General features: G+C 51.9%; 1 protein-coding gene across 1 annotated transcript; it reads right to left on the minus strand.

The window, feature by feature from the left end:
* On the minus strand, positions 3319 to 14562 carry GPR83 (G protein-coupled receptor 83). The gene is given in 4 exon segments (NM_001315774.1): positions 3319 to 4000; positions 8211 to 8344; positions 9797 to 9922; positions 14176 to 14562. Coding segments are annotated over 4 exon segments (1248 nt in total). The 5' UTR covers positions 14539 to 14562; the 3' UTR covers positions 3319 to 3375.

Consider the following 18384-nt stretch of genomic DNA (forward strand, 5'->3'; position numbering starts at 1 on the left):
GACTTCATTTCTACATCTTTGATCTATGGAAAGAACCAACCAGTTAGGCAAGGTGCTGCGGGATCACAGGATGTGGAAGGTGCGCTTGGGCCAGAGATGAGTAGAGCGTGGGGGTGCCTGGTTTAAAAGTTAGTTACAATATAGTGTTACTAAGGTCATGAGAAAAGGAGTTTCTGGAGTTCCCGCGGTGGCTCAGTGGATTAAGAACTCGACCTGGTCTCTGAGGATTTGGGTTCAATCCCTGGGCTCCCTCTGTGGGTTAAGGATCTGGCGTTCAGATCTGGTGTGGCTGTGGCTGTGGGGTAGGCAGGCAGCTGCAGCTCCAATTGGACCCCTAGCCTGGGAACCTCCATACGTTGCAGGTAGGGCCCTACAAAGAAAAAAGAAAGGGAGGGAGGGAGGAAAGAAAAGGAGCTTTCTAATGAGGGCAGTTTCCTGCAAAGAACCACGTACAGGGGCTCCTCAACCCGCTTACCTGGTCCGAAAGGGGGAGCCCAGGCCCAGTGGGGCGGAAACCCCGTGAACAGGAACGTGGTACCCACCACACACGGTGCTGGGAGCAGCAGCTTTGCTTTCTCCTGAATCACCAGGGAACAGATGAAGTCCCGGTTAAATCTCTGAGCACAGATTCATAATCACACAAGAGGGGAGCGGGCAGCCAGCTCCGAGGAAGGAGCACCAGACCAGAGGGTTGGCTACGCACCTTCCTGGTGTTCGCGCTTGCTCGGCTGTAAAATGAGGGGTGAGGGCAGAGCATCACCACCCTCTCTTTGCCTGATCCATTCGGATCCCCATTCGAAAGGTCACCAGCTGTGGCCTAATCAGAAGCCAGGACGCACAGGCCATGGACCAACATGTATTTTATTGAGACTGGAAATATTTGCAATGAAGTCCTCATGATGCACAGGGAAAAGACTCCAGGTCTACATGTGCCACATTTGCAAGCACAAATCACACAGGGCCCGTGGGGTAGGGGCAGAGAGGGGACTGACAGGGGACTGACAGGAGACCCAGATCTAATGGGCCATCTGTGGGTCCTCTGCTAGAGAAGGGCCTTCTCGGCGACTCAACAGAATTTCTAGATGCCCTCAGGGAGGAGTCCGGCGAAGCCCGCCCCCTCCTGGAGCAGGCACTAACTTTCTGTAGCCCTGCTGCCTGTTCTTTTTCTGGTTCCAAGAATTTCCATGGCAGCATTCAGAGAGACAATAAGCACCAGACCTGGGAGCCATTTGGCCTGAAAAATAATCCACGTGAGGGGAGTTCCCGCTGTGACACAGTGGAAATGAACCTGACTAGTATCCATGAGGATGTGGGTTCCATCCCTGGCCTTGCTCAGGGGACTAAGGATCCAGCATTGCCATGAGCTGTGGCGTAGGTCACAGACTCGGCTTAGATCCCGTTGGTGCTATGGCTGTGGTGTAGGCTGGCAGCTGTAGCTCCATTTGACTCCAGCTTGAGAACTTTCATATGCTGTGGTGCAGCAAGAAAAGAAAAGAAAAGAAAAGAAAAAAGAAAGGCTCTCTCTGCCCCATGAAAGTCACTTTCGCATAGAAAAAATAAAAATCATTATAAAAAATAAAATAAATACATATTAAGAATAACAAAAAAAAGAAAGTCGCTTTTTTGCCCACTGTTCAGAAAATGATGTTGTAAACTTTATACCTTGAAAATTTTCAAACATCCTCATAAGCAGAGAGTATGATGAAGCCCCGGGGTCTGTTACAGGAAAGCAGATGATCGGCCCGGTTCAGGTTCAATTAATAGCCAAGAGATCTAATTGTCCCTTGGACAAACCCTTCTCCCTGGGCCTGTTTTCTGTTCAGCTCCATGGCCATGCTCTGCTTTCAGGATCTCTCTGGTGCTAGGAAAAAACCCCAAACCCGGGTGGGAGCGGCAACTGTTCAGGGCTCGTCAATGAAGCGCACTTCTGCTGACGCGTCTCTCTTCTGGGTGATGGCGAGTCACTCGGGACCAGACGGAAGGTGATGAAAACACTCCTGGTCTCTGGAATGAGATTTCTCTGGCAAGGTGAGTCATGAAGGACCATCACGTGGCCATAGGTTTTTTGGAAGCGACACGTGAGCCGCCAGAGCGATGTTGACAGTGAGTCGTCTCGTGGGAATCGGCCTGAAGAAGCCTTATTATTCAGACAGCACAAAGGAGAAACGGCCTGTCTAGACAGCTTAGGGGGAGGAGGTGTCCAAGCACGAGTATTTCCCGCATGTTGGAAAGCTGGCTCCTTCACCTCCGGCAAAAGCAGGGCAGCATCTCACCCCCCTCGTCCTCTGTGTGATTGCGGGGGAAGGAATTAGGCAGCTCGGATGAGTTTTGTTCCTGGTCCATCACCATAGCCAGCATCCTCGGAGAGAGCCTTCAGCCACCATCGGCTGCGGGACAAGGCAGTCTGGCCACTCTGGGACCATCTGCCTCTTGGGTGCTTCTTCCACCTCATCTTCCAGCCCTTCTGATGGACACTGTTCCTCAGGGACGGGGGAGGGGGGGGTGTTCAGAAGTTCTCGGCTCCGCCCCTGCTTCTTGCTTATCTCTAGTGGAAAAGTCTAATTCAGAATGAAATGAAAATCTCACACACACACACACACACACACACACACACACACACACACACACACGAAAGAGTTGCAAAGAAACCCACAGCATTTTGATAGAACATATCACAAATTGGTGGGAGAAGGGGGTGACTTTTATTTTCTTCTCTGTGCTTTTCTCAATGTACCAAAGTTTCAATAATAGTTTTTCTTGGTTTTAAGGAAACTCAGTATTTCCTCCTTGCCTGAAGGAGCCCAACCAGCCCTTCCTTGTCTCTGTCAGGCCGGGCCACCCCAGACCTGGGAGTCATTTTGCTCTGGCGACTTCATAAAGCGAGGCACGCAAACCTATATGCCGGCTTCAGTTTTCTCAGCTTTCACTGGCCCAGAACCTCCCCAAGGCAGAGCAGTGCATCTGGGCAACCACACTTGAAGTCTGATTCAGGGGTCCGCTGTGGGTGCCTGGTGGCAAGGACGGTTGGAAGGCAGCTGGCCTGACAGCTGGAGGCAGTGGACCAACCCACACAGCCCCTATCTGGGCTGAAGCTGTCCTGGGTTCTCTGGTTCAGGGAACCAGCATGTCTCAGACAGGAATTCAGAAACGTGTCGAGCTAGGAGTTGCCTTTTTGTTTTCGCTTCCAATGGGGTGAGGAGGCTGGGCAGGGTTGCCTAGGAACTCAGGCATCCTCCGGCTTCTGCAAGAACTCGATTCCAGCCCTGCAAAGCTTATATGGGAGGACTGGCTCTTTTCCAGGCACGGTGCTCAGGCCCTTTCTCAGCCTCAGCTGGAAGCAGAGGCCCCCACCCCACCCCTCCCCACCCTTCTCCTCTAGGTCATGGCCACAATGGGCTCCACGGACGACAGGTCTGTCTTTCCAGACTGGAGCTGGGAGGAGGGCGGCAGGTGGTTGGCCAGTGGAGCCCTGCGCTCACTGCTCTTCTCTGTCCAAGCCATTCTGAAGGAAGGGACCGGGGAGGGCGGCCGCTCCTCCGGAGGCTTGGGTGGCCTTTGGCACATGCTCAGTAACGCCTTCAGCTCGACCCGGAAGTTCTCGTTGAGCCAGCAGTAGATGAAGGGGTTGTAGCAGGTGCTGCTCATGGCGAACCAGTGGAAGGCGAAGTAGAGGGCATTGTTGGTGCGGATGACCTTGCTGGACAGGAGGAGGACGTAGCAGTTGAGGGGGAACCAGCAGAGGGCAAAGAGGACCACCACCAGCATCAGCATCTTGATGGTCTTCTTCTTCTTGCGCCGCAGGGCCAGGTACTGCTCCGTGGTCACGTCGCCGATGGTGTTGCACAACCACAGCTTCTTGGCCACGCGGGCGTAGGCCACGGAAATGATGAGCAGGGGGAGGATGTAGAGCAGGATGAACGTGGCCAAGTCCAGGTACTTCCAGAAGAGGTCGGCTGGCTCAGGGAAGTCTGGCAGGCACAGGGAGCGGACAGTGTCCTCGCTGGGGACAAGGGAGGGGGGGAGACAGAAGGAGCAGGTGCAATCAGAGTGGAAAAGCCCCGTCCCAAGAACCACTGTCTCGCCCTCCACTGGGCTCCTGGTACATCCATTTGTTACAGCACGTTTGGTGCTGCGCCCTAATTGCCTGATTGCATTTCTCGCGCTCTCACTAGTCTGGGAATTCTATATCAATAAGAAATACACCTGGGAGTTCCTCCATGGCCTAGCAGTTAAGGATCCAGTGTTGTCACTGATGTGGCTCAGGTTCGATCCCTGGCCAAGGAACTTCCTCAGGTCACAGGTGCAGTCAAGAAAAAAAAGGAAGGCAGGAAGGGAGGGAGGGAGGGAGGGAGAGAGGGAGGGAGGGGGAGAGAGAGAGAGAGAGAGAGAGAGAAAGAAAGAAAGAAAGAAAGAAAGAAAGAAAGAAAGAAAGAAAGAAAGAAAGAAAGAAAGAAAAAGAAAACAGCTAGATCGTTCTGTGTCCTCTCTACTTTGTATTATTCCTAGTTCATAATAGAGACCCAATGAATATTTGGTTCATAAATGATTACAACGGTGGTCTTCCTAATCTTGGAATCAACTCATCCTGTGTTTTGGATATCTTAGAATTTTCCATTGTACTATCTACTCCCATTCCAGAGGTGATCCAAGGAAGGGGGCAAAGAAGTGATGGGTCTTGAGAATATGAGAGGCAGCGCCTGAACCCGTAAACCTTCAGCCACTCAGACAAAAAGTACTTCTTTGCTATGGAACATACCCAGTCCTCAGCAAGCTTTTTAGGAACCCCAGGTATGTTGGACAACCTGGAGCTGAGGGGTTAAGAATATGCAGACTAGGAGTTTCCATTGTGACTCAGTGGCAACAAACCCAACTGGTATCCATGAGGACTGGGGTTCGATCCCTGGCCCCGCTCAGCGGGTTAAGGATCCAGTGTTGCCACGAGCTGTGGTGTAGGTCACAGACGCGGCTCAGATCTCATAGTGTAATATTGGACAGCTCCGATTGGACTCCTATCCTGGGAATTTCCATATGCCGTGGGTTCAGTTCTAAAAAGACAAAAAAAAGAAAGAAAGAATGTGTAGACTATGACCTGCTGAATGAGGTTATACAAGCCATACAGGGCGGCAGGAAGCTCTCTCAGTATCTGAGCTCCCACCTCAGGGAAGTGAAAACCCTGGGGAAGGCGTAGTTCCAATCCACTTACACAAAGGAAGTAGAACCACAAGATGCATTACCTACAGATCCCAGAATGAGGGCGCTGTGAGCCAGCAGAAGGGCAGTCCCCCCTCCCAGGTCACAGCAGATCAGGAGAGACCCAGCAAGGTAGCAAGCACCTGTTACTTGTAACCTGGTTGGGGGAGAGGGCTCTACTTTTTCACAGGCTCAACTCTGAGTGGTCATTTTATCTATTTACCTATTTATTTATTTATTTGAGTGATTTTTTTTGGTGTGTGTATGCTTTTTTAGGCCGACACCCGCGGCATATGGAAGTTCCCAGGCTAGGGGTCAAATCAGAGCTATAGCTGCCAGTCAACACCACAGCCACAGCAACGCAGGATCCGAGCCGTGTCTGTGACCTATACCACAGCTCATGGCCATGCTGGATCCAAAACCCACTGAGCGAGGCCAGGGATCGAACCCTCATCCTCATGGGTACTAGTCAGGTTAGCTAACCACTGAGCCATAGCAGGAACTCCCTTGAGTGATCATTTTAAAAGGTACCCCAGGAAAAGAGAGGCAGGCACTTGTGGCAGGAATCCTAAGCTTGGGTTTTCCAATATCCAGACTCTGGGCAGGGTGTTCATACCCAAAATCTCTAAACAGCTCAAAATTGCTACCCTCTCATCATTCCCTGTAGCTTGTTGCTCTTTTTATAGGTGCTGGTGGCCGTGGCTAGTGAAGCGAAGAAAACTCTCTTTGCTTTTCTTAGCAGAAAAAAGAAATTACCCTCTACTCGTGAAGGCAGATAGGGGCTTGGGTATGTGATTCATTCAACAGCCTAGAATTCAGGGATGAGGCCTTCACAAATTACTCGAAATTGGCCTTCAGAGCTTGTTTTCTGGAGTCAGCTTATGTCACCAGAGTGTAAGTGTATGTTTCAGGTGGTACACGACATGACAGCAATGCTCCTTCTAGGTTCCCTTTACTGGTCTGGAACGCCAGGCCCCCAGGCTCCTGCCCACCCTACAAGACACAGCTGGCACCCGCAATCTTCTAGGGGCCTAGCGCTACCCGAAGGCCACTGAAGATACTTCCCAAGGATCCACTCAGAACCAGAAGTGGCCAGGAGTTCCCATCTCCCCAGAGAGGCCAGGAATATGAAAGCCCAGTTCCCTTGCCTCTAAGCTGGCAAACAGTGAGCAGTGTGCTCCAGAGCTCCCCCTGCTGATCGCAACTTCCCTCCGTCTCTCCCCATTTGCTGTCCTGCTTCTCCACGCACTTCCTTAAAAATCGCAGGCACAAAAAAGAAAAAAAAAAAATCACAGGCACAGAGTTCCCTTGTGGTGCAGCAGTTAAGGGTCCAGCGTTGACTGCAGCAGATTGGGCGGCTGCTGTGGCATGGGTTTAATCCCTAGCCCTGGAATTTCCATATACCAAAAGCATGGCCAAAAAATAAAAATCAAAAAAATACATATATCACAGGCACATGTGCCTTCCTTTATCTCAGGGTCTGTTTCTAAGTACTTCAGCTAAAACAACAATGAAGTGATAAAAATCACTCTAAGCTCATTCATTCATTCAATAAATATGTATTGTTTGGTAACACATGCACACATTCCCGTCATGGAGTAGTGGAAATGAATCTGGCTGGCATCCATGAGGACGCAGGTTCAATCCCTGGCCTCGCTCGGTGGGTTATGGATCTGGCATTGCTGTGAGCTGTGGTGTAGGTCACAGACAAGGCTCGGATCTGGCATTGCTTGGCTGTGGCGTAGAGCAGCAAGAAGAGCTCCGATTTGACCCCTAGCCCAGGAACCTCCATATACCACGGGTGCGGCCCTAAAAAGACAGAAACCCCCCCAAAAAACCACATGCACATTACTATATATAAAATAGATAACCAATAAGGACCTAGGAATAACCAACAAGATTCCTAGCACAGGGAACTATATTCAATATCTTGTAATAAACTATAATGAAAATAATCTGAAAATAATATATATATTATATATACATATAACTGAATCACTTTGCTGTACACTTGAAACTAACACATTATAATGTAGCTATACTTCAATTAAAAAAGAAAAAGGAGGAGTTCCCACTGTGGCACAGTGGGTTAAGTCTCTGCAGCATCACTGCTGAGGTGTGGGCTTGATCCCTAGCCTGGAGCAGTGGGTTAAGGACCTGGCATTGCTGCAGTTGTGGCTTGGATTTGACCCCTTGCCCAGGAACTCCCTTATGCCACTGGTGCAGCCAAAAAAAAGAAAAAAAGAAAAAGAAAGACAAAATCTGTATTGAGTTCAAGATGTGGAGACAGTAAGATGCTAGGGGCACCACTATGGCAAAATCAGAAATGGGACCAGCTCCCTGGAACCCCACGGTCTAAGAGAGCTCACCTTTCATGAACTAGAAGTACGAGTGTTTAAATTTCAAAAAAACCCAAGTGCTTTGAAAGAAATTCTCATTTTGTGAGACCATAAGACAAAACGTATGATAAATGGGAGGTGGGGGTGGGGTAGAGACACTCAGGTATATATGTGTTTATTTGTAGGTTGTACGAGAGAATTTAAACCTCATCGTTTTATTTGATTTTATTTTTGGCTGCTGCATGCAGCAGCTTGATGTGGGATCTCAGTTCCCAAACCAGAGATTAAACCTGGTCCGCAGCAGTAGAAGCACCAAATCCTAACCCCCAGACCACCAGGGAACTTCCTAAGTCTCATCATTTTAAATATTTTAAACATTCTGAATATCAGTCTGAGTGAGGACATCTCCCCAGTGGCAGAGGCTGATTGCTATTGTCTTGACCTTGCAGACACACCAGCCAGAGAATAATGAGGAGGCTAAAAGAATGGAGGAGAAAAGATCAGAAAAAGCAGAAGAACCGCAGAGGATAGGCAGGGACCTGGAGGCACAGGATGGAAGGGAGGCAGAGAGACTGGCTGGGCATGGCAGGCACTGGGAACTCTGAGATCCAGAGGGGGCTCAGCTTTCCATCTGCCAAGGGCCTCCGGGTCCCCAGGCTGCTCCCTCCTAGTTCATCTCACCTGTACTTGAAGGTGAACAGTTTCTGGCAGATAGCATGTGGGAGTGAAAAGAACGTAGCCATGGTCCAAATGACTGCGATGTAGATGACACCTTTTGTGATTGAGATCCGGGGTTTTAGCGGATGCATGATGACCTGAAAGACAAGCACTCTGGGCATCACTGGCTGAAGACAGTTTGAAACAAATGAGAAATCCAGATGATTGCAGCTCACCTGTCACAAGGAGGTGGCTAGGTCCTACTTATAAAGTCAAGAACCCTTTGATGCATTACTGAGTCCCTGAGCTGCACCACCCAACCGCCCAGCTCTGCGGTGAGGAAGAGGGTATCATCTGGACTCTGAGACTCCAGGCTCAAATGTAGGTCATACTTGGCACAACCAGGGTGCAGTGAGAGGGTGAGGAGGTGTGTGGCCAAAGAACAGCCATGGTCAGCTTCCACCTGGGGATCTGATCTCGTCTCCCCATAACTCCAGACTCCTTAGGTTATGACCAGGGCTGGTGCTTTCCTCCCATAAAAACCTTTAAAAATTGGGAGAAGAGATCTCAAATTTTGCCACATCCAATTCCCCAGCAGATGCATGAACCACCTCTAAAACATCCCTATCAAGTGATCATCCAGACCCCACTTGGATATGGCTGGTGACGTGAAGCTCACTACCTCCCCATACCACTCTGTCCTGCTCCAGACCCTTCTTTGAGAAAACTTTCCTCATATCGAGATGCATCTTTGAAACTTCATCTTAGACCCTTCCTATTCCTTAGTCACTGTGGCACTTCTTGGAGCTCAGAAGAGATTCTCTCCCTCTTTGTCCTAGTGGCCCTTACAATACTGGCCTGGTAGGTGCCTGTGAGTCTTTTCAGAGCAGAGGGCTAGGGATTGTCTAGTGATGCGAGCATGAGCCTGGAGCCAGACAGACCTCAGTTCTATTCCTAGTTCATCAGTCACCAGGCAGGTGACCTGGGGGAGGCCCCGCCTCCTTCCGCTCTGCGCATGCCCTTTACCGAGCCTGGGAGCCTTGACTCAGCAAGGACCTAAATGTAGCCATGGTGCATTGAGTCAGCAGGAGCAAGGCGCCTGTGTGGAGCTGCCGCCTCGGGGATGAGCACCCTCAGGTCCCCTTTGCATCCTTCATCATATCTACCCAAGGGTGCCAATGGGGCAGGACAGGGAGCAGGGCCTCCCTACCCCACCTGACGCCTGCCTCTGCCACCTGCCTTGCTGCTTGTTTACCTCCTCAACAGCCTGGGGCCTGGGATGCCCCCTCATCTCCCAGCCAGGAGCCTGGCCTCTCGCCTGCCATTATTTGCCACTCTCGTCTCACCTGCGATTTTCCAAACTGGCATTGCCATTCACTCATTCATTTCTGAGACACACAATGCCAGCAGTGAGTTTCTTTGGAATAAGTGGGCATGATTTTTTGCAGCCCGCATCACAGAGGGCTTAATATGCCTTATTTAGTGCTCACATTGGTCAATGCGAAGGCAAATTAACTCACTGAAAATTGGACTAAAGCTCTGTCTTGAGCCCCCTGGAAAGCCAAGCCAGAGGCAGAAGGATGGGATGGGGGTGCACGGGGTACCCTCACCTGGTGACGGTCCACGGCGATGGCCGTCAGCGTCAGAGCCGAGACGTGCAGGGAGCAGTACTGGGCGAAGCGGCTGACGTGACACATCCCTTTCCCGAACACCCACGTGCTGTTCACGAAGCGGACCTGGAGATGGGCCCACAGAGGTCAGGAGACACAGGCCTGGGCCCTGACCCCCGACCCCCACAAGCCTCTTCCACTCCTCCTTGCTCCACTTGGTGCTGCTGGACTGTGGGCCATGCACCCTTGTGTCCAGCACGAGTCACTCTCTGTCATTCAACTCAACAAATCCTGACTGTGCTGATGGGGTTGAGCCCCGTTAGGTGCCAGGAGAGCGTGGGAAGGGCATGGACGCTGAAAGAGGCTTCCCATTTCTAAACTTTCTGAGCTGTGTGACCCTGGGTAAGGTAAAGAACCTCTCTGAACTTGGTTTCCTCAGTTGCCAAAAAAAAAAAAAAAAAAGGCTTAAAAATCTCTACCTTGTATTTTATTGTAGGGATTAACTTTTTGAAAGGGCTATAAAGCGTGGAACACAATGTCTGGCAGATTGCTAGAAAGATAAAATTCGAAGTAAATGGTAGCTATTTTTATGGTAATAATAACATTCATTTTTGACTCATGTGAGTTCAGAGGCATGGAGGAGACGTCAGAAAAGTCACAACACAGCGTGTGGGCTGTGCTCTGGAACGCTGGCTAAGCTGGCCTTGGGACAGAGTGTCTGGGAAGGAGACCCAGGGGCCACAGAGGTGGGATTCAGGGTTGGGGGCGGGGCAGGGAGGAGACAAGCTCCCAGGGGCAGTGGGGGTCCAGGAGCAGACCTCAGCTTCATCCTCCATCCTCCAGGGCTACCTTCTCGATCCCTCAGGGCCTGCGCCCTCAGTGCCTGACCCCGAGAGAGAGACCAGGCATTGACTCGGGCCAAGGAGCTTCCAGTCTGGGCAGAGGACCGCTCAGGCATTGCAGATGCAAGACCCAAAGTAGCCAGTGCCCTACCGGAGGCCTAGCAAGGCAAGGGGGCCACCAGGCGAGTGCGAGGGAGCTGACGCAGAGAGAGACAGAGACGGACAGAGAGGATAGAGAAAGAAAGAGAGCAAGTCAGCGCAACAGCAAGAATCCTGCCTAGTGATCTGCTGCAGCGTATTTGTCACCGATAGCTGCCACCTTGGGCAAGGCACTTAGGCTCAATGAGCCTCACTTTCCTCGTCTGTAAAATGGGGCTAACCCGCTCCGCCTGGTTGTTATGAAAATCAAACAGGAGAAATAACCCGTGTAAAGCAGGTACAACAGTAGCTAGTACACAGCAAGTACTTAACACTAATAATGTAAATAACTGCCATTGTTATTATAATATATGAGACATTAGAATGAGCTTTAAAAACAGGTAGGATTCGCACACGTGAACCCCGGGGCCTATCTGGGGCATAGGGGTTGCAATGGTTCCGATGAGAGTCGTGAGGGAAAGTCTGGCTGGGTCGTGAACCTGGGACAGGAGACTGCAGACACTCCTTCTCTGGAAGAGGCAGGAAAGAGCCCCATGAGGGTCCGAGCAGCCCAGAGACATTACAGAACTGGAAAACCTCAGCTCCTCCTACATACAATGAAGGAGGTACCAAAGCCAACCAATGCCACCGGAAGAGTTTTCAGATCCACTTCCTCTTCTTCTGTGCCAAGGCCATGGCCAAGAAGGGGGTCTCCCATCATCTCCCACGTGGACCATTACAGCTCTCCTTGTCCTCTAGACTGAAATTCAGCCTTCACACTGCTGATGGTATTTTCTTAATGAAAAATCAGATCACTGGTCACCTTCCTGCTTAGAATCAGCAAGGCCTTCAAGACCCAGCCAGATGCCTTCCGAGTATCCAGGCGTCCAGGCGGCCTGCAGCCTGGCCCCAGCCTTTCTCTCTGGCCACCTCCCTCCTTCCCCTGCCCTGCCGGCTCCTCCGCTGTGCTTCTTGCCTCTGCTGCTCCATCTACGTTCCCTCGACACACTAGGAACTTTGACACACGGGCCTTTGTTCGCCTGGGTCCCGCCGTTGCATTTCCACCTAGGAAATTCCATCCCAGTCCCTCTGAAATGTCACGTTCTTTGAAAAATCTCCTTTTGCCACCCCCGTGGGACCCTGGCAGCACAGAGTAAATGACGGCCTCCTCCAGGCACCACACTCCCACATCTCTGCCGTGGGGATTGTGGAACCCTGAGTAACCGTTTGCTTTTCTCTCCATGACCGGAGCTGGACCGCATGCCGATGGGCTGGGTGGAGTGAGGAAAGGGAGATCAGGAGGAAAGAAACCATCACCAACTAGCCCGAGGGCAGGATGGCGAGGAGCCCGACGGAGGGCTCCGAAGACCCTCAACCCTTTCGCTCTCCACGGCTGCCAGCACCTCGGCAGCTCTGACAGCAATTTTGGGCTGGGTGGTTGCATGGGTCAGGCTGAAGGCCAAGCTGCTTGGGATCAACCTGGAGGAGGGGCTGGGTTCTCAGGCCTTTGACTTCCTCGCCCTCCGGCAGGAGATCCCCCAGGGTAGGGGTTGTCGGCTCTCAGCTGCAGCCTGTACTGGGGCCTCCCTCCCCAGCCGCCCTGACTGCATCCCGTCGTGCATCCTGCTCTGGGCAGCAGCACAGGACCGTGCCCTGGGACCTGCCAGTTCCCATCCCGGGTGGCCCAGCCCCAGCACCGCAGCAGGTCAAGTCAGAAGCCAAGGGGGAGCCAGGAGGAGCCAGAGAAGCATCTTCTTGTGCTTGAAGATGGCAGGGCACTGTGTGTTGCGGGGGGAGGTTGTTTGGAGGCCCCCTTGTCCTCGGCTAGTGCCCAGAGCATCCTAAGTGGCCAGGAATCCATTAGATGGAGGCAGGACAGAGAGCAGGCCAAGTCCATGGGCTGCAGGAGTGGGCTGAGCGCCCCGCGCCCCAGTCCCCAATGGAGTGGCTTAGTGGACAGACCTCGGGTGGCACTTGTGTCGGGTGGCGAAGTAATTCCCATCTTGGCCAAGTGACCTTGGACAAGGGATTGAAACTCTCTGTGCCTTAGTCTCCTCATCTGCAAAATGTGAGTAATGGTCTTACAAGCGAAGATAAGAGAGAATGCAGTTTTTAAATGTAAGGGTTGGAAGGATGTTCAGAGGTGCATAGGCTGGCGGGAGTCACCCGCTTCCTTTTGCTTGTCCCTTATTTAGGTCGAAGGGGTGTGTGTGTGTGTGTGTGTGTGTGTGTGTGAGAGAGAGAGTGAGAGAGAGAGAGAAGGACAGAGACAGAAAATCATAGACAGAGAGAAAGCGATATGAACAGATATGGTTTGGTAATAACTCAAATATCAATAAGGTTAGTCCATAAATTGGAAAATACGTAATTCATGCTGCAGAAATACAGGGTGTGATGATGGCTCGGTCACGGCCCTCACAGTCTCAACCGGGCATGAGCACCACACTCCCAAGCCTTGGAGGGAAAAAGTGACACTGCTAACGCCCAGCAGCCAGGGCTCAGTGGAGGAAAGAGGAAAGGGGGCTCACCCATCACCCCCGTGCAAATCCCCCCAGGCTGCCCCAAGCCCCAGGGGCCAAGCCCACGTCACCCTCATCTCTCCCAAGACTCAGACTATGTATACAGCAGCACTGTCAAACGACAGAAAAGAAATGCAATTGAAATAAGTGGTCTAGGAAAATGCGCTCGAGCTTTGATTAACAACTAGCCACTGTTTGACATTTCAGCTTGGCACAAAGCAGCATCCCATGGAGGGGGGATTTAATGGGTTTGCTTCGGGGGGGCGGGGGGGGGGGAGAACCTAACAGTCTATGCCAGCATTTCAAAGGGCTTTGATTTACTGCTCCACCGTCAAGCAGGTTCACGCTCAGGGACATTAAACAGGAAATAGTCGTTGGTTCACGGCTGGCTGCAGACACTCAAATCATTGACCCCAATGCCAAGAGCTGCAGAAACTCTGGCTTGGAAGCTGCTGTGAGAGCGACGGAGAGAAGAGAAAGACAAAACCACGAGACAGACGAGAAGAGTCGAGGAGAAAGGTGAGGAGAGAGCTAGAGACAGACAAGCAGAGGCAGAGAAAGACAGGGTCGCAGAGAGGAAAAAAGATGAAGGCACAGAGAGACAGAGAAGAGAGAGACTCCTGAGAGACCCGCAGAAAGACAAACAGAATGACGGCGACAGAGACCCACACACTAAGAGGCAGAACAACAGAGGAGAGTGTTGAGAGATGAGAAATGAGAGCTGAGAGGGCGAGAGAGGAGACAGAGGAAGACAGGCAGAAGAGACAGACAGAGAAAGGAGAGAAATCGGGTGGAGAGAGGGAGAGGGACCAGAGAGACAGAGGCAGAGGAGAGCTAGCGAGACTGCGAGAGCGGACGCCACCCCGGCCCTCAGCCTCACCAAAGTGAACGGGGTGTTGAGCAGCGTGATCATGAGGTCCGCCACGGCCAGGTTGACGATGAAGAGGCTGGTGGCCGAGTGCATCCGCTGGTTCTTGAAGATGACATGGCACACCAGGACATTGCCAAAAAGCGAGAAGACGATGATGAAGGAGTAAGCCACGATGAGCAGGGCTTTCACCGTGGGGTTCTGGGACTCGGCCCCGTAGCGCCTCCGGCCCACGAAGTTCTGCCAGTCGGAGAAGGTGTAGTTGTTCCAGGAGAAGAAGTGCGAGGCATTGGGCCCCAGGGCCGCTTCAGGGCTCTGCTCGTCCGCAGCTCGCACCACGGGGAGCAGGCAGAGCAGCAACCAGGGACGTCCCATCTTTGCAAGATCCTCGGCGCCCGGGACGGGGCTGGCGGGACGTCCCGCGGACCTCGCGCGTGCGCTCGGGCGCGGGGAGAGGCGCGCACCGAGTTGTGAGCGCAGGGGCCCGGGGCCTCCCAGCGCCCGGTCGGCGCCAGCTCCCTGCCCGCCTCCAGCCCGCGATCCCCGATCCGCGATCAGCGCTCCGAGCTGCCGGCCGCACTTTTGTGTCTCCACTGCGCCCCACCCCGGCTGCTGGAAAACCGGCGCGTCTGCCTATCCAGCGGCGCGGCGTCCCTCCCGGCAACGGTGACGCGCTCCGGCTCTGCGAGTCTTCCCACCCCCGGCCCCAGATCGCTCCCGCTCTGGAAATAAAACTGAGTGAGGGCTCTGTAAGGGCTCTTTCCCTAAAACACACCCATCCTCCTGTTTCTGCTTAAGCCTCGCGATCGGAAAGGGAGCGGGCGGATGGCGCACGGAAGGCGGTTGGGGTTGAGGCGGCGCGAGGCAGGGGACTTGGGCCGCCGGTTCCAGGCAGCCCCTGTTCGGGGGAGGGGGGGGCTACACGTCGCTGCTGAGCGTCAGCCCTAGCAGGCTTCCCGTTGGCGGGGGGTGGGCGGGGGGGAGGTCACTGGGTCCTGCCGGATCCCGCACAAGGTGAACAATGGAATCAATGTAGGCATCTGCCAGGCGCCTTCAGTGACCAAACTTGGGATGTGCTGGTGGGGGTACTAGGTTTTGTCTCTTTGCAGTTACTAAGCTTCAATGGGGGCGGGGGGGATGTTCTTCCAAGGAAGCACTTCCAAGCAGTTCTCCTGACCGGATCCAAAAATCAAAGGAGATAAATAGCTCTGTGTCCACTTCTTGGGTAACTGAGTTTTCTGCCATGAGAGTTTTTGAAGCTGTATCTGCGAGAGATATTACCCACGCTGGCTTGTGTTTCCCCATCTCCTTCTGCAGGAAATGTTGATCTCGTCCTCACCTGTTCCTTCACTTTCCCTGTGACGTCTCTCTTGGTCTCCACCGCCCAGCCATCGCCCGCACAACCTGATCCCGTGGAATCAGAGTCAAACCCCAACTTTGTCAAGTCCTAGCTGTGAAATCCTGAGCAAGTTAGTTAACTTTTCTGGCCTTGGTGGAAAGTTTTCCTTTTCCTACCTATGGGATTTTCAGAGACCCCCGTACAGATCTACCACTGCATCGCACTGGGGTGCTACATGCAGTAATTGGTTGATGACTTGTCACCAGTCCCTCACCAGTTCTATTGGCAAATGCCATGTAGACTCTATTGTCATGGCACCTGCTGAGCAGTGCCCTTGGGCTGGTACCTTCTGAGGGGTTCACTTGGTTCAGGAGAAATCCTGCATCTTTGTCCCACACAGACCCTGGAGATAGACCCTTCTCCCAAAGTCCCCTTTTCTCCCTAGGCCATGAGGGGAAGCCCTGCCCCTTCTCACTCTGGAACTTTTCCAGGAAAGTTAGTCATCAGCTTCTGTACCCCCTTGAGTTCCAGGCACACAGGTTAAGCTGTCCTGTCAATAAGCAATGAGGGGCACTCCCATTGTGGCTCAGCAGTAATGAGCCATGAGGATGCGGGTTTGATCCCTGGCCTCACTCAATGGGTTGAGGATCTGGCATTTCCCTGAGCTGGGGTGTAGGTCACAGACGCGGCTCAGATCCCACATGGCTGTGGCTGTGGTGTAGGCCTGCAGCTGAGGCTCAATTTGACCCCTAGCCTGGGAACTTACGGATGCCACAGGTGCGACCCTAAAGAATAAATAAATAAATAAGCAATGAGAAAGTGGTTTGATAAGAGTCACCGCAATAAAGTACGAGGGCCTCTTATGTAGACAAGAGGGAATCGAGGAGGTCTCCCTGTCTAGACACATGCCCTGTGTCCTTTACTATGGCAACTCTTATCAAACCACTTTCTCATTGCTTATTTATTTATTTATTTATTTCCCTGAGGGACCTGCAAGAGGTGTTAAGGTCATGGAGAGGAGGCAGAGGGAAGAATGTGGAGAATTCCACAAGGAGGGATCTTGGTAGGAGCAAAGAAAGGGAGATGAGTATGACTCATCCAACAACTGCAGGAGCAGAAAGAGCTAGAGTGTGTTATGCAAAGAGATGTCAGCTGCAGGAAAAGGCACCATCCCTGTTTTATTCAGGGATCTTAGGAGGGCTATAGTCTGGGAGACGGCCTCTCAGATAGCTCTGAGGAACTCTTCCCAAGAGGGAAAGGAGGAGCTGGGGTATGTAGAAATTTTTGTTCAAACAAAGAAAGAAAAGCCAAGTAATCAAACATCAAAAGATAACTGCTAATCAAAAGAACATACAGCTCAACTTAATGAGTCTAGTTATTTTCTAAGTAGAGGAAGATGCAGTCATTGAAATCATTCTTTTGATATGCTTCTTAGAGATCTAGGGCCAATATTCTGTTTATTTATCCTGAATTCTCTCCTTAGCGCTCCATCAGGTCGGCTGCATTGGCTGATGGCTTGATGGCAGGCAATATTCTTTGCTGAAACGGCAGGTGCATTGTATATGTGGTCTGCAGAGCTGAGTGGAGACAGAAGGCTGGAGAGGGAGACATGGGCCCCAACAAGAATCATAAGGATTTGAACAGTTTCCAGAGAGTAGCAGGAATTCACAGAAGGGTGAAATAGAGACTGAAGAGATCAGATTTGCATTTTATTATATTTTATTTTTTATTTTATTTTTCCTTTTTAGGGCCACACCTGTGGTGTATGGAAGTCCTTAGGCTAGGGGTCAAATTGGAGCTACAGCTGCCAGTCTACACCACAGCAACACAGGATCCAAGCCATATCTGCCACCTACACCACAGCTCACGGCAATGCTGGATCCTTAAACCAGCAAGTGAGGCCAGGAATCGAACCTTCATCCTCATGGATCCTAGTCAGGTTTGTTAACCACTGAGCCCTGAGGGAACTCCCAGATTGGCATTTAGAAAGAACACTCTAGTAACTGGACAATAGGGGGGCCTGGGCTTAAGGCAGAAGTTTTGAAGACTCTTCTAGTGATCTGGGAGCAGAGGGGAGACCTGGACCCAGGTGCTGGGAAGGGGAGGAACAGGTTGACAGAGACTGGAGGGAGGAAGCAAGGATGATGGCCAAATTCTCGTGTTTTTGAAGTAAACACAAAAACCCACCAAAGATCCTCCTTTGACCTTAGCCCCTCCCAGAGCTTTTAACCTGCATTTCCCCATTATTTTAGTAGCAAGTTCAAAGAAGTCCACTCTTGTCTCCAGTCCATCATCTCCCATTCACTCATAAAACAACTCTCTCTAGGTGAGAGAGCAGGAAGCAGATGTCCTTCAATTCTGCTGATGCACCTGGTGGGTCTCACAGAATCACCCTTGGGATAAGGGCTTGGGTGGCTGATCCGGGGAGAAGGGACAGAGGTCCCTGGCAGGTGAAATAATAGCTCTTTGGCTACAGGAAGACAACCAAGAAACTGCCTGTGAACACGTAAGGCAAGAGCTTGGGTGGACTGGATGCTCCATCAGGATGACGTGGCAGCATCTCAGTGAGGCAAGACTCGAATGGGATGGTGATTTAGAAAACGGAGCCCTGGTTAACTGAACTGTGTGTTGAGAAGGAATGGATGGGCAGCAGAGGGCTAGGCAGCATCCATCACAGAAGAAACCAAGGTGGCAGTGTCCTTCTAAGGTCTGTCTTCTAAGTCCCCTGCTTGGCGCTCTGGACAGCATGCTCACCTGGAGCACAGCATGCTCACCTGGAGCACCTCTTGCTCACCACACCCACCACAGAGGTGGGAGGGCATTTTTGCTGGGAGCCTGAAACGTTCTAAAAGACGGGGTGACATATTTTAGTTCTTACCTTT

This window comes from Sus scrofa, chromosome 9 (assembly GCF_000003025.6).
Source record: "Sus scrofa isolate TJ Tabasco breed Duroc chromosome 9, Sscrofa11.1, whole genome shotgun sequence".
In the NCBI taxonomy this organism is placed as follows: domain Eukaryota; kingdom Metazoa; phylum Chordata; class Mammalia; order Artiodactyla; family Suidae; genus Sus; species Sus scrofa.